The 15,149-nt window shown below is 39.6% G+C and overlaps 2 protein-coding genes across 3 annotated transcripts; one reads left to right on the top strand and one right to left on the bottom strand.

Annotated features, from left to right (window-relative positions):
* Window positions 1-672: 672 nt before the first annotated feature.
* klhl26 (kelch-like family member 26) lies at window positions 673-9,160 on the bottom strand. 2 transcript variants are annotated; one of them, XM_072660926.1, is made up of 3 exons: window positions 8,516-9,160; window positions 7,192-7,377; window positions 673-6,859 (listed from the first exon to the last, which is right to left on the bottom strand). In XM_072660926.1, the coding sequence occupies exons 1-3, from the start codon at window positions 8,563-8,565 to the stop codon at window positions 5,278-5,280; spliced, it is 1,818 nt and encodes a 605-aa protein (XP_072517027.1). In that variant the 5' UTR covers window positions 8,566-9,160; the 3' UTR covers window positions 673-5,277. The 2 variants fall into 2 exon arrangements, with proteins under 2 accessions (XP_072517027.1, XP_072517028.1); XM_072660927.1 differs by having other exon boundaries at window positions 673-6,757.
* On the top strand, window positions 9,096-14,551 carry ddx49 (DEAD (Asp-Glu-Ala-Asp) box polypeptide 49). Its single transcript, XM_072660928.1, has 13 exons — window positions 9,096-9,429; window positions 10,289-10,412; window positions 10,546-10,631; window positions 10,868-10,989; window positions 11,113-11,300; window positions 12,116-12,256; window positions 12,341-12,416; window positions 12,524-12,600; window positions 12,706-12,803; window positions 12,891-12,965; window positions 13,915-14,003; window positions 14,083-14,154; window positions 14,298-14,551. Exons 1-13 carry the CDS (start codon window positions 9,315-9,317, stop codon window positions 14,460-14,462), a joined length of 1,428 nt encoding a protein of 475 aa, XP_072517029.1. The 5' UTR covers window positions 9,096-9,314; the 3' UTR covers window positions 14,463-14,551.
* The last annotated feature ends 598 nt before the right edge of the window (window positions 14,552-15,149 follow it).

The raw sequence follows: 15,149 nt of genomic DNA, 5'->3' as shown, positions 1-15,149 counted from the left end.
AAGGGAGACCCATCCTCCTCTGGTCAGAACTATTAATGGGTTATTGATCAAAATCACTGTACCACCATGTGAGACTGTTCTACTGATCATGTGTGAAACATAATCATGATAATCTAACATAATATAACTAATAAGATTAATGAGAGTGGTGATGGTTAATTGTAGTAATAATAATAGTGGCAGATAGTTAAGAGTCCATGTAAATTTTTATCATAGTCATTAGGCAGGTAGTAGTGGCAGGAGGGTGGGCAGCTCGTCTGACACAAGAGGCATGGGAACCTGATGGTCAGTCTGGCGGATGTTAGCTGGTCTGGCACAGGTACAGGAGAGCCCATCGTTCAATTTTCCAACAGGTCAGGCCGGATAAGTGGGCATCATTCTTAAAAGCTAAAAAAAGCATGAAAATTGGGATGTAAAAATTAAGCAATTTGTTTTGGGCAAATAAACAAACAAGAAAAAAAGTAAAATACAAGAAAAGAAAGATAAAACTATAGGCACTGTAAAATACACATAAGGAAGCGAAATCCTGATTTTTACATAAATTGTAACATGTAAGAATATAATGCTTTATGTTTACTAGTACGAATCAGTTAAAATTTACTCTATTCTCCTTCTATTAAAATGTAACTGGAAACACAAATAGAGGTGAGCAGTAAGGCACAGATATATCCATTGTATAATATTCTTTTTTATTCAAGACACAATGTATTGGTACAATATATTACCTGGGTGAAAAGGTGTAAAAATGACCCCACATATGCAAAGTGAGCAGGAAGAATGGGAAAGAGCCATAAAAGTGCTACCAAGAGGCAATACATTCAGCATCGTAGGACAATTAACAAGCATAGCAGATCTCCTTCACAATCATTTTAAACATGACACACACCAAAGCAAAGCAGAAATGAGATTTTATATAACATGCCGAGTCCAGACACCTATGTTTTTTTTTTTATTTTAACTATAAACACAATAACACTGCACTAATACATTAATAAAAATGAAAAACACTTGTAACATATGGGAGTTTTAAGTACATTCCTAATGCTTAAAGCATTTGTAACATTACTCTCATACTATGCCAGGTTATCTGAGGAAGGATTAGGAATTAGAAAGCCTGAGATGAGGTGAATTTTAATTCATAGGAAAAAAGTTTACTTTTTTACTGTCAGCATATTCTGTGTAAGTGCCTGAGGTTTAACAGAAATGTCTGGGGTCAGTTGCGCTTACAGCACACACACACAACAAAACCCCATCTGATTCCCTTAGCATGCTCATTTGTACTTGCAAATTTTCATCTTTAAAAAAAAAAAAATCAACTTGAAATTACACTAAGGACATGGTTTAGATGTGCTTTCAGAAACTGAACTAGTGGAGATTGGCATAATGGAAGGATTTTAGCATTAATGCTATTATAAATTGACAATTGTGTGGCAAATATCAATACAATTTAAAGAGGCATACGACTGACAATCGTATATTCGTCTTAGCTTTTATATTTTTGATCATTTTGATGATTTATCACAATATTAAAAGAATGAACGGTTGTTTGTTATATATACTTATATAATCTTTATTGGGATCTGTTAAAATGTTACTAAATAAAATGGACTTCTGACTAATTGTAGTGACCAAAACTGAGATTTAAATAATAAATCATTAATTGTATTGCTCCATGTCAGTAGCAAAAAGTTCATTTTTTCCAGCTTTTATTGTTGTAATTTTTATACAATTTTAAATAGTCAGTTAGCCAGTTACTCATTTGTACTTTTGCTGAATCACTGGTAAAGCTTCCAAAACTTGGAAGTTGAGGACTGAAACATGTGCAACCAGCCACCGCTTCTTTTCGAACTGCTGCCAATGCAACGTCACCAGGCAACTAATGTGATCAGAGGAAAGCGTCGGGTACCCAACTCTCTTCGGCAAGCTCTCACCCGGCTACTGATGGCAGGTAGCATAAATCAAACTGACCAAAAAAAGCTTAACATAGTGTCATTTCCTTCAAAAACATGTATAATTTAGTTGTGTTGTGTTTTACATGTTTTCATGTAAATTCATGTATGTTTTAATTCCTGTACTGTAGGTTTCCCTGACGTCTCCCTAATCTACTGGTCAGGATACACCTAGTGTTTCGGAGCTGCTGCAGTCTTTTCTGGACCTCTCTCTGCAAGGGCGTAAGTGGCAGCATCTAGCTGGTAAAATTGAAGGGAAGAAAGTCTTGTCGAAATGGACATTTCCATTGCCTACCATGGCAAATTCTAAAACGCTCTTTGTAAAAATCCTTTAGATGAAAACCCAGCTACTGATTTGCAAAGTAATAATCTACAGTACCTCCAACAATTATCTTGTGGGAGAGAGAAGATGAACAGAATAAGGAAACTCAATTTCACTCATTAAAAAAATGCACATTTTCTTTGCCTCAGTATACCCAGATTCCTCCTGAGTCATGCCTTCATGGCTCATGACAAAAAGGCAGACGAGCTAATAAGTGGTTGTCCTAGAAAAGTCCTGAGCTGACAGTTTACACAATAGTTTACATTTCATGGACACAAATCATAGTTTGTTTAATGACACCTAGTTCTAATACACATATAGTACCATATAATGTGCTTCTTCATTACAAACTGATTCACGTCATACAACTGAAATGATACAGAACACAAACAGAAACTAGAAATCACACCTTACTCCAGCATCCAGCCTTGAAATGCTGTGGTATTTAAGACTGTGGTGATCCTTTTACATTCATATATGAAAAGCATGCCGATGCAGTCTTACGGGAACGGCAGCACACTGATGTAAGACCACGTGTTTTTTTTCTGCCACCCCTCCCTTCATTTCAATCTGCAGTAATACTATGAACATCATATCAGACTTTCAGTCAATACATTGTACTTTTTCCCTTAGCCATCACAGTGAACATACTCACTCTAGTCCACATATGGATCTTTGCTACGCTGTATTTGATTAAAGTGCATTTTGAATCAAGTGTAATGTGCTTGCTGACTTTGTAAAAGAGATATAATTAAGCACTTTCACACAGCTAAATTCTCAAAATATGAATTCCTCAAACTTCATTATATGTAATGCAATATTGTGCATACAGCGGAAAGCAAAGGTTTGGGCACCCTGTCCAAATTTGTTACTGTGAATAGTTAAGTGAGTAGAAGACAACCTGAACTGCATTTTACACAAGAGTAGTGCAAGTTTTTTTTAGGTGCACCTTTTGAAAGTTTGGGCACCCCAATAAATTTGAGCTCTCCTACTTTTAAGTAGTCTCAGACCTTATTTAGCTTGTTAGGAATATGGCTTAATTACAAAACACTGTTTTATAAATACTTTGACTTCTCAAATCGTGTCTCAACAATCAGCAGCTATGAACTCTAAGCCACTGGCTAGCACTCTTAAAAAAAACAAAAAAAAAAAAAACACACACACAACCCCCCCCCCACCCCAACAAACAAAGCATGACAAGGCTAAACGTTTCTTCAAGAAGCTGTTTCTTCATAATGTCCTAATGTAATAATAAATGGTATATAACAGGAACAGTGAAGGTCAAGTTCAGATCTGGAAGACCAAGAAAACCTTCAGAAAGAGGCAAATCAAAGCCCCCACTGCACTGCAAAAGACCCTTTAAGAAGATTTAGCAGACTCTGGAGTGGTGGTGCACTGATGAAGTTTCAATGAAGTGTAAGGACAACCCTAAGAGGCGCTGGGTCATTTTGTACTTGCTTAGTTATTCACAGTAACAGATATTTTGATTACCCCTCCCCAACACACACACACACACACACACACACACACACACACACACACAATATATATATATACACATATGTACACACACACACATACATACATATGTACACACACACACACACACACATTTTGATTAAGATTGTAATTGTGCTTTAGTAAGAAAATCTTCTGATCTGCCGAATAAAGTCAACCATATTTGGAGGAACAGAAATAAATTGAGGAATGAATAGTTTTGGTTCCACTTTTTATATTAAACCTATCAGTTAGCATTAATAGTCACACTTGCCTCAAACTGCAGTTATTCACTTTGTCTGAAACAGGCTTGTTTATGTGGTTTCCAACACTGTAAGGCATATTGTTATGTATGACGGACACAAAAAAAAACAAAAAACATCTTGACTAGTGAACACTGGATCTGAACCATTCCTTACACATTTAGGAATAGAACACACCAGCAACCCCAGAAGTGCTAATGAGGCTTGTGAAAGTCTGGTGACCTTATGTTCTGCACAAATTTTGTAATTTCACTGGTTCTAATGCTCCTGACCCAGCTTGTGAAGGGCTTATTAATTAGCTGATGAGCTAAATCAGGTTTGGTAGGCTAGGGACAAGACTAAAACATGCAGAGTGTGGGCTTCTTAGGCCTAAGCTCGAGAAACCACTGCAGCAAACTGGACACGCTTATAGAATGTTGAGGACTTCAGTTGCCAGTTGAATGTTGAGTTGTTCGAGATCCTGTACATTATTATTATTAAGTATTTAGAAGAAGGTGCATAGTTGTATGTCATTTTAGTTGTCTTACCTTTATCCTTTCGTGGTTGGACTGTAGGGTCACACATGGAAGGCTTGTCTTTACACACTTTACACAAACATATGAGAATATGAAATCACTCGCACAGATGCTCATGGCATGCAGGACCAAGGGACCAAGACAGTCCTAAGGTCATCTTAAACAACCAATCTAAAGAAACGTCATGAAGATCAACAGCATTTAACCCCAGTCAATCTGCAGCATCTGTAGCAGATGACTGATTACCATCACTACCATTTCAGTAGTTTTGGAAAATTACAGGAAACTCACTTACTTGAAACTCTTGAAACACTAATACAGAAGTCACTTAATATTAAACCATTAGAATGACTTTGTTAACATCTTGACCTTTTAAATGTGCAGAAAATTTGAAGAATTGGTTGAATTCCCCTTCAAGGAAAGTGCAGGTAACTGAAATGCTTTTACCATGTTGCTCCAATTTGTGAAGCTGGATAAAACATCATCAATACAAATCCAGGAAGACAGTCTCTCAAGACCTAATTGTTGGGATGTAGAGTGTGAAAATAAAGGGCAAAAGGTTGAAATGATTGTCTGTGTTCGGTGTAAAGTAGGCTGAACAATGCTGAACATTCCTTTAAGGAAGACCAACCACAACGCAAATGGCTGAAGGAGCAGGGGGCAAATGTTAAAAGCAAGACCCACATTTTGCAATCCCACATAACGTCACCTCGCGTCTTCTAGCCAGGCCGTCATCGCTGAGTGACAGTCTGTGGCAGTATTATGGGAGTACAAGCAATTCCTGCAAAGGACTCTGGAAAGTGCAGATCCCTCTCCCACTCGTCCGTCTCCGTGTTATAGACCTGGACGATGCTTGTGACGTTATTTAGATGCCAGTTGTACCCTCCAACGACATAGATCTTTCGGTCCAGTAAGCAACAGCCAGCCTCGGACTGGCCTGCACGCATCGGGCTGACGGTGGTCCACTGATCCGTCTCTGGAATATAATACTCCACCGCCAGCACGTCAAAGCAGCGGTCCACATGGTCCATTCTGCCCCCCAAAGCATACACACGGTCATTTACACTTATCATAGCATGCAGCACTCGTGGTTCGTTCATAGGGCACTTGAAGTTCCACTGGTCTGTGACCGGATCGTAGCAGTGAAGGGTCTTTTTGTCCTCTACAGAAACCCCGTACCCCCCAGATATATAGAGTTTATCTCCGCATGTCGTCCCTGCATGACCCCATATCCTTCTCTTTAGCGAATCCACATAAGACCATTCATTTTTCTTGGGGCAGTAGCACTCTACAGAGGATAAGCTTCCGGATCTGTTACGTCCTCCGGTGGCATACAGTCGGCCCTGCAAAACGTTGAGCTGGAACTGGATGCGGCTCTCCTGCATGGGCTGAATGCGCAACCACTGGTTCAAATGGGGATCGTATCGGAAGCAAATGTCCACTGCACCTTCACCGCTACGGTACTGCAGGTGCTGCCCACCCACTACGTACACAAAGTTGTCTAGAACAGACACGCAAGCATGGCTGCAGCCAGATTCCATCTCGGTCAGCTCCTTGAACTGCCGTGCTGCGATGTCTGGGAGATAATACACTTTACTGCTCACAGTTCGGTCGTTGTCAGTGTAAGGTGTGCCACCAAAAGTGATAAGTGAGATGACGTCTGAGCGGATGATGGTGCGAGGAGACTGCATCTCATGCTGTCGGAAGGGAAGGATCTGATAGTTGAAGGCTTCGAGAAGGTACTGCCGGCACAGCACGTCCTCTACCATGATGTCCACCGTCTGGACACTGTCCACCAGCTCAGAGGAGCGCATGAGCGGAAAGCGGATGTGGCAGAGCACCTGGTTGGCCCCGGCCCGGCGGGACTCGTCGTGCTGCAGCCAACGAATGGCAGCGCGAAACAGGTCAATTTCACTGCAATTCTTCAGTTTATTGCTTTGCAGGAAGAACACTAACCGCTCCATGGGTATGTGGAGAAAATCCTCCTCCTCTGCAATCTGCAGGAAGTGGCGGAAAGTGAAGGCATCCACGGATTCCTTCAGCGAGGACAGGCTGAAGGTAGTGGCCATCTGGCCGATGTTGAGGCACGTCTCCACGCTCATGGCTGATTTGAGGAACTCCTCGCAAAGCTCCACCACTGGCACCATTTGGAGAAAGACAGCCGCCCCAAGGACATCCTGAATGCAGTCAAGGTCTAAAGTGACCTCTGAGCTGTAGGCAAAATCAATGATGTGCTTTAGTCCACGGGCTGACAAGCCCTTTAGCTCAATGGTGTCCTGGTTTGATTCCTTCATGCCACCAGTGAACATAGCTCTGTAAGAAACGGATGCTTAACATAAGCACTCAGGAAAACACAGCACCATCATTCTACTAAAGTGGAGAAATCTGCACTCACCAATTAGGCCAAATACATTTAAAGCTGAGATGCTGTTCCCATTTAACAAACCATTGAAAGGAGAAACACTAAATAACCTATTAACTGGAGAGAAAGTGCTAGAGGGATGATTGCTTAAATTATTGATTGAAGTGTATCATGTCTCAGGAACATATGCTTACCTTCATACACTTTACCAAACAAGCATTACGCTCATATGATCCATTATGAACTATTATTTCATCACCAACATTTTAAAGTATCATCTTACCTAAAGTAATCACTGCAGGAGGCCAGAACAGCTTTGTGAACCTGGAAGCGTTCTTCGTTGATGGCGAGCACCACGTCCAGCAACTGGCCTTGCTCTCTTAGGGCAGATAACCCCTTCAGAAGAGTGCTACTGTGACTAGGGGCTGAGAATGTGCAGCGAAGGGAGCTGTTCTTATTGTTAGCCATGCTGAGGGGGGAAAAAAGGAATCAGTCTACATAAGTCTTTTATCTCTCACCACTCCCAGCTCATAATCTCTGTCTGTATAATCCATGAAACTTCTGAAATCCATCTCACTGGTCTGGCGTATTACAATTCCCCAGCAACAGTTCTCAGTTTCTAAGCGCGAGTCAACCTGACACTGGCAACTGCACTTTTGCTTTTAATTATTCATCGACAGTCAATTATTCATCAGAGAAATAACCTATCTTGACTGGAGCCAAAGGGTAAGGAGGATATAACAGCAGGTATTCTGTAGACAAAAGACAATCTTATACTTTGCGTTATATTAGTGGTCAAATTCATAAATTGCAACAGCAGAACACAATCAGAGTATATAATTAATTATATAACTACATTAAAATAAATAAATAACTACATTTTTTTATTCTTTAACTATAAGTAATATAGTTTCTGCATGTTTACTTGGGGTTGGTTTTGTATAGATGCAGGCTAAGACAAGAATGTGAAATCTATGAAATCCACTTAATCTTAGGGCAGGTATTCAGAGGCTGTCCTAAAATCCACTGTTAAAGGGCATATGGTGTAAAATCATCTATTTTTATACATTATATATTGATATTATCTAATGATACGCTCAAAAAAAGCAAATTGTTAAATTCTGTGATGTAATTTATCACAGTAATGATGAATATCAAGCAAACCCAGCCAGCTTCATTGGTCTTAAAAGGGATTTTGGGTACATTACTTTAGCTTTGTAGCTCCAGTGTAAAACAAACAACAACAAAAAAAAACATTTTGGATATTAAACATGTATTGTCTGATCGATTCTGTTTGAAGAAAGGGAAAAAACCTGAGTAAATGAGATTTTCCAGTGAACCACCTCTTTAACCTGGGTTTGGGAAGCTGTTGCTAACCAACAGAGCATCCAGGTCATTCAGCCACTGGCTTACAGTGCAGAACTGCCCTTTAATAGGATCACAGGTAGCTCAGGTTAATGCAATATTTTATAAAATCAGCTAATAAAGTATTACAACCTGCTTAACACATCCTCCAAAACAAAGTCTGATCCTCACTCCAGTGCAGTGACCCCTTAACTGGACACAGCCAGCGGTTTCAGTCAGCTTAAGGGGGGTCCTTATCTCACCTGCTCTGTGAACGATTCGCAGAGAATTCCCCACCATCCAACTCCGCCATCTTCGGTCACGGCATACACGGTGAGGGGCATCATGCGTGGGCTGAAAGTCCCCTGATCACACACCGCCTTACAGTCTTCATATTACAGTGTGCAGCAGCCGTACACGACAACGCTGGAGGCTCTTCGGAAATGACCGGGGAGGGCGAGACTTTTACATTCCGACTTGGAAGTTGGACCTGATAGTCAGACACGGAGCTGCTCAGGCAGAAACATTATCTGCACTGCATGTAGGAACTGAGATAAATTGCCCCTCTTCGTCTCGCATCCCCTCACCTGCGCTCTATTCCCCCCCTGAATGTGAACTGAACTACACTACGTAATGCCATAAAGCGTTGGGGGCGTTCGCGTTGCGCGGACGCTGCGCAGAATTCGCGAACGGACTTTCTAAATATGTGCTTCATGCGCAATATAGAGGAACCCGGACAAACACTTTAAATATACCGTATAGCTACAGTTTTTAACAACTGTTCCTTCACGACTTTCAGGGCTAACCTAGACATCCCTGTCTGTATTGATTCTACGCAGCGCTTTCTATATGGAACCATCCGCTGAGGGAAGAGGCGCGTCCTGTCTCGGGACGCAGTTGTATGACGTAGCCCATGCGCCCGACTGAAGGCTCCACGAGGGTTTCGAGGCTTCTCCTCCTCGACACTTCAAAAGTAGAAAACCCCGAATTTTAAAAGTGCCAGCTTTAAAATCCACGTTAAGCTCGACTTAAAGTCATATTCGCCTGGAAACCGAATAACTAATGGCAGCCTTCGCGTCCCTCGGCCTGTCCGAGTGGTTGGTGCAGCAGTGTAAACAAATGGGCATCACCCGGCCGACCCCCGTACAGGAGAACTGTGTACCGGCTATTTTAGAAGGTAGGCTCAATTATGTCACGTTACGATTTGAGTATTGGGAGGTTTTAATTAATATATCTATTGTCTTATGCGAACAGTTTACATCATTTAGATGGTTGGTTTGGGAGCAATGTCACTGTGGAGCAATTATGGTTAGAAAAATAACCAGGTCTAAACCATTGAGGTGCCTCCACTAAGCAAAATGTCTGTGGGTGTAAAATATCTAGAATTATTTGTGCCTTTTTAATTATTCTTTCACACAGAAAGCTGTTACTGGCTGCAGAAAGGTTTGAGAACCCCTCATATATAGAGCAATGTAAAACTTTTTTTTTTGTGTGAAGAACCATATAGCTAATGTGCACAGTTACGAATTAAAGTGGTTCTTTGAGTTGTCATCTTTCTGTTTAGAACTATATTACCTTTATTACATTTCCATTAAGATCCATAAAATACCCCATTTAAATCCTTCATATTCATGTTTACCTGTAGCAAAAAAGGTTCTTTAAAGAACCGTATTGTCGCTGTCCATGTCCAAAATAAGAGTTTATTCCAGGTCATTTAGAGCATTTCTATTGGTCCATTCAGGGTTATTCACACAGTGTACTGTGTTGTATTTAGAACCATTATCGTTACACCTTTACACGTTCTTTAATTTCCACACACTGGCTAGGACTCTCCCATGAACTTGTTTTTAAGGGTTAATGAATTAAGATTAAACTTGGTCTGGAAATCGTTCTTGGTGTTTCGCTGTTCTTGAGATTACACCATGCATACTGCTAATAGTCATAGCCAAGTCATAGCCAGTAGTCATGCCTTTACATGTAAAATTAAAGAGAGACCTTGAGTGAGTGAGTGATTTTACAGTTCTTTTTTTCTGCAGGTCGAGATTGTATGGGCTGTGCCAAAACTGGAAGCGGCAAAACGGCAGCTTTTGTTTTACCAGTGCTTCAGAAACTGTCAGAGGATCCCTATGGTATCTTCTGCTTGGTGCTGACACCCACAAGGTTGGCAGCATTTATATAAGCTGTGTCCACGGACTTGCTTGTAGAGTTTCTTTTTTTTTATGGGAAATATGGAATAGCAGGAATATGGCTGATGTTACATGTTGACAATGTGTCTCTCTTTTTCTGTCTTTAGAGAACTAGCTTACCAGATAGCTGAACAGTTCCGGGCGCTGGGAAAACCATTGGGTTTGAGAGACTGCATCATTGTTGGAGGGATGGGTATGGCTGTATATGTTAATTCAGTTTTGAAAAACCTGTGACTGAAATGTAGTTCACTAAACTAAAGCATGACTTTGGAAATAACAAAGCTACCACAGGAATTGAGTTGTGTATTTATGTGTTGTTTATCCCACTAAATAAGACACCAAGAAACTACTGTTGCCCTTATTTATTGCCCTTTTTATTATAATTTGTTTTTATCAAGAGTTTGTAAAAGTGTTTTGTGTTTCCAAAAGACATGGTGGCCCAGGGTTTGGAGCTGTCAAAAAAGCCACACATTGTTGTTGCCACACCGGGGAGATTAGCAGATCACATCCGGAGTTCTGACATGTTCAACATGAAGAAAATAAAATTTTTAGTAAGATTATAGTTATATCACGTATTGTAATCTACACATAACTATGGTGTTAACTCATTCAACAGAAGTATAAGTGAATTTATTTATTTATGTAAATTATTTCTTATTAATCCTGCTCTGTAGATCTTGGATGAAGCGGATCGTTTGCTTGAGCAGGGATGCACAGACTTCACCAAGGACCTGGAAGTTATTCTCAGTGTTGTGCCAAAAAAACGGCAAACGTTGTTGTTCAGTGCCACGCTAACAGACACACTGCAGGAGCTGAAAACCATTGCCATGAACGAGCCTTTTTTCTGGGAGAACAAGTCAGAGTAAGGAACCATAATCTTGCAGCACACAAAAACACAACACAACACAAGACAACACAAAATTGTCTCCCACTGATGCTCATTTCTCTCCTGCTCACACAAAATCATTGTATTCACACCTCTTTACAAAACTGTGATTGTCCAGAAATGATCTAGCAATGCGTTTTACTTTTGACATTTAATTTTGACTGAACATTCGTTATAGAACACAGAGAATGATGGGATGCGATTACAACATCTAAGACGAGCTATGTGAAGAAATGGTGAAAAATGCTGTAATGCGGATAATTTAATGCTGCATTTAAATTGGTCCTGTGTTGTAGCAGATGAGAATGCATGTCTCCCTACCCTTCATCTGGCATCATATGGGTCTTATGAAGGTGCTTCCTGCAAAATCAGATTTTTTTTTTTATTATAATCATAAAACCATATATAAAGTCAGCATAGTATGTACCATTAAACAATATTTTCTGTAGTGTGTCGCCAAAATAAAACACCAGAAATCTATCTGGAAAACAGAGTTACAGTAACATTTATGTAACTTTGTATCTCAGAGTACCTTCAAAATCATGGTCTAATTCCTGCTCTATGTATTTTCGTAGAAATGTAGTGCTGCCCAACCACATATTTGTGTCAAATCCAGTAATATTCCTGTACCGCACTTGCTTTAGGGATGGCCCAAAGCTCAAATTATACTTCCCGACTCTAGAGGGAGCCAGGGAAGCAAGAAATAGCAATTCTCACATGATGCTATTGTGACTTTAGCCAGTAGCTAGGTTTTCATCCAGCAAAAATTGCAAACATTTTTTTTCCTGTAGAGTTCGAACTGTGGAGGAGTTGGATCAAAGATACATCCTTACTCCTGAAAAAGTCAAAGATGCTTACTTGGTGCATCTTATTCAAAAAATTCAAGATGAACACGATGACTGGTCAGTCATGATTTTCACCAATACATGCAAGTAAGTAGTCATATTTCATATGCATTTTGAACTAAATGTTTTGCGCATTGCAAACAATTAATAAGATTTGTTTTTCTCAATTAGGAATTGCCAAATTCTCACAATGATGCTTCGGGAATTTCGATTTCCAGCAATCTCCTTGCACTCCATGATGAAACAGGTGTAGTACATATATGCATTATTTATTAGGACTATGCAGGTCATACTTACTATGGCTTTGGCCTTAAGTTCCAATATTAAAGGGATTGTTGCTTGTGTATTATTTAGAGACAACGGTTTGCAAACCTTGCCAAGTTCAAGTCCAATGTTTTCAAGATCCTCATAGCCACAGATGTTGCTGCCAGGTAGGTTCTAACCCCAGAGTGCTGTAAATTTGTCTAATTTTACTTCTAGGTAAAAAAAAAAATCCTAAAACATTTATGATATGTGGGTTTTTACATTTTTTTCAGGGGTCTGGATATTCCTACAGTGCAGGTTGTCATAAATCATAATACTCCAGGCTTGCCTAAAATCTACATTCACAGAGTGGGCAGGACTGCCCGTGCAGGTGTGTTTGTTTATTCTCTCCAGGCTAGAGCCACTGTTTGCCTCTGCATTTAAAACCAGGTATTAATCTGCGTGCTTTACATTTCAGGAAGAAATGGTGTTTCAATTACACTGGTCACACAGTATGACATTCATCTGGTCAGTGCTATTGAGGAGCAGATTCGTAAGTTCTACAGCCAATGCAGTACATATATGGACAAAAGTATTGGGCCATCTGCTCATTTATTGTCTCGTTTTAAATCAAGGGTATTATCTGAATTTGTTGGAGTAACTCTCTATTGTCCAAGGAAGGCTACTAGATTTTGGAGCACTGCTGTGAGGAATTGATTGCATTCACTACCCCACCTCATCCCCAACTCCTGAACTCATCCCAAAGAATTGGATGGAGCACTATCATTCCAGAGAACACTGTTCCACAGCTCAGTGCTGGTGGGCTTTATACCCCTCTAGCCCACACCTGGCATTAGGCATGGTGCCATTAGGTTCATGTTTTACTTCTCTGCAGGAACTAGACAAGCTGTGTGGGTGTGTATTTGCACATCTGTGTCAGCAATGGGTGCAACTTAAATGAGCTGAATGCATTCATTAGAATTTAAACATACACGTGTACTTTATATTTAAGTAAAAACACACAGTTGTGGAAACAAGTGGAAACATCAACATGTAGTAACACCCCCTTTAGCAGTGGTTGCCCTTCTTTCCTACATGATATATTACATGTGTAAGCAACTGTGTCATGTGTCAGCTAAACCTGCCTGAAGTTCATATTGGGGGTTTTGCTTTTCCTTTCTGGCCAGCATATGAGCAGGTCTGTCTGACTTTGATCTTTCACACACTTTTTGCTGACTTCTACACGTCCCTTTAAATACCTTTTCTTAATGATGCTTTGGACAATGGGAATTGTCAGCTGGAAGTTCCTTTGATATCTTATCTTATATCCTACATGCCACTTTTTAAATTAATTAATTAATTAATACAGTAAAGGTATTTTAAATCACTTCTGCATAACCATGACCTAAAATTGTATTTATTTACATGTTCAACATAATGGCTTGTAAGTGTAGATGTTGTACAGCTCTAAAATGTTTGTCTCCTGCATAATTGTTTTTTAGAGACCAAGCTGAAGGAGTACCCAGTGGAAGAGAAAGAGGTGCTAAAGATCCTTACCCAAGTCAATGTGACAAGACGACAGTGTGAAATTGTAAGTTATTTTTAAATTTTTTTTGTAGACTGAATCATTACATGCATTACATGTTAAATCTGTATTTTGTTGCTTGCAGAAATTGGAGTCAACAGACTTTGGGGAGAAAAAGGAAATAAACAAAAAGAAGCAGTTGATTTTGGAAGGGAAAGTAAGTAGCTTCCAATGACTGGTAGGGAAAAACACCTTTTGAGATGGTCTCTAGAGCTGGTCTTTGAACACAGTGTGGTATAATGAGAAAACAGGTCATGTCAGTGATTGACCAACACCTTGTTTTTTCTGTTTCTTTGACAGGATCCTGACTTTGAAGAGAAGAGAAAGAATGAACTTGCCAAAAGAAAAAAAGAAAAAACAGAAACAAAGGGGAGAATTCAGGAAATCCAGAAGAAGAATAAGAAAGGAAAGCTTGTGAAAAACAAGGGAAAGAAATCCAAAGACACACTTCCAGGACAGTCATAATTTAGCATAATTTGAACAGAACTGCTGTAACATTTGTATATAACTTTCTCATTTTATGCAATGTCCAAATGTATAATTTTGTGATACAATAATTCTAAATAATAAAATAAAATGAAAAATATGGTATTGTTGATTTGTTAACCTGATCATTGCTGTCACCCTTAATTTATTAAAGTTATTGTGAATTCTGCATGAAACAAATCTACTCTAAGCCAGCTGTTTGGCTGTGTTGTGGGTTATTTGTTGATATTATTCCACCCACATTTCCATAATGACATAACTATAAAAGATTTATCTGAAGAAAACCAGGCTGTCAGTGACAGGGTTGTGTGTTTAATATCTGGGTTTGGCACATGGCCAATATTAACCCTGGCTGCCCACTGCTCCGGGCACGTGTGCTCACTAGCTATATCACTGTGTGTGTGTGTGTGTGTGTGTGTGTTTTTTTTTTTTTACTACACAGATGGGTTAAGGGCGGGGGCCAAATTTGATCTATATTATATATACCATATAACACTTCTTTTTGTGGTGGGCACAAAAAAAATCGAAACACACAAATATGGTGATGTTGAAATAGTAATATGAATAAGTATTAATATATTTAGAGACATAAACGATCATATTTTAAAAATGTGGTTTTAAAAGTTCGTTTGACTAGCTCCAAAACAAACAAATAAACAAATAAAA

The sequence above is a fragment of the Salminus brasiliensis genome, chromosome 17 (genome assembly GCF_030463535.1).
Source record: "Salminus brasiliensis chromosome 17, fSalBra1.hap2, whole genome shotgun sequence".
Taxonomy (NCBI): Eukaryota; Metazoa; Chordata; class Actinopteri; order Characiformes; family Bryconidae; genus Salminus; species Salminus brasiliensis.
Note: the sequence above shows the minus strand (reverse complement) of the source record. Positions and strands in the feature narration are given on the sequence as shown.

Excerpts from the sequence above, each read along its gene's own strand:
- ddx49 (XM_072660928.1), top strand. The coding sequence starts at position 9,315 with ATGGCAGCCTTCGCGTCCCTCGGCCTGTCCGAGTGGTTGGTGCAGCAG. Across the intron at positions 9,430-10,288 it reads TGTACCGGCTATTTTAGAAG|GTCGAGATTGTATGGGCTGT; the intron begins GTAGGCTCAATT and ends TTTTTTCTGCAG. Across the intron at positions 12,257-12,340 it reads ATTTTCACCAATACATGCAA|GAATTGCCAAATTCTCACAA; the intron begins GTAAGTAGTCAT and ends TTTCTCAATTAG.
- klhl26 (XM_072660926.1), bottom strand. The coding sequence starts at position 8,565 with ATGGCGGAGTTGGATGGTGGGGAATTCTCTGCGAATCGTTCACAGAGC. Across the intron at positions 7,378-8,515 it reads GCGAATCGTTCACAGAGCAG|CATGGCTAACAATAAGAACA; the intron begins GTGAGATAAGGA and ends TTCCCCCCTCAG. Across the intron at positions 6,860-7,191 it reads TCCTGCAGTGATTACTTTAG|AGCTATGTTCACTGGTGGCA; the intron begins GTAAGATGATAC and ends CGTTTCTTACAG.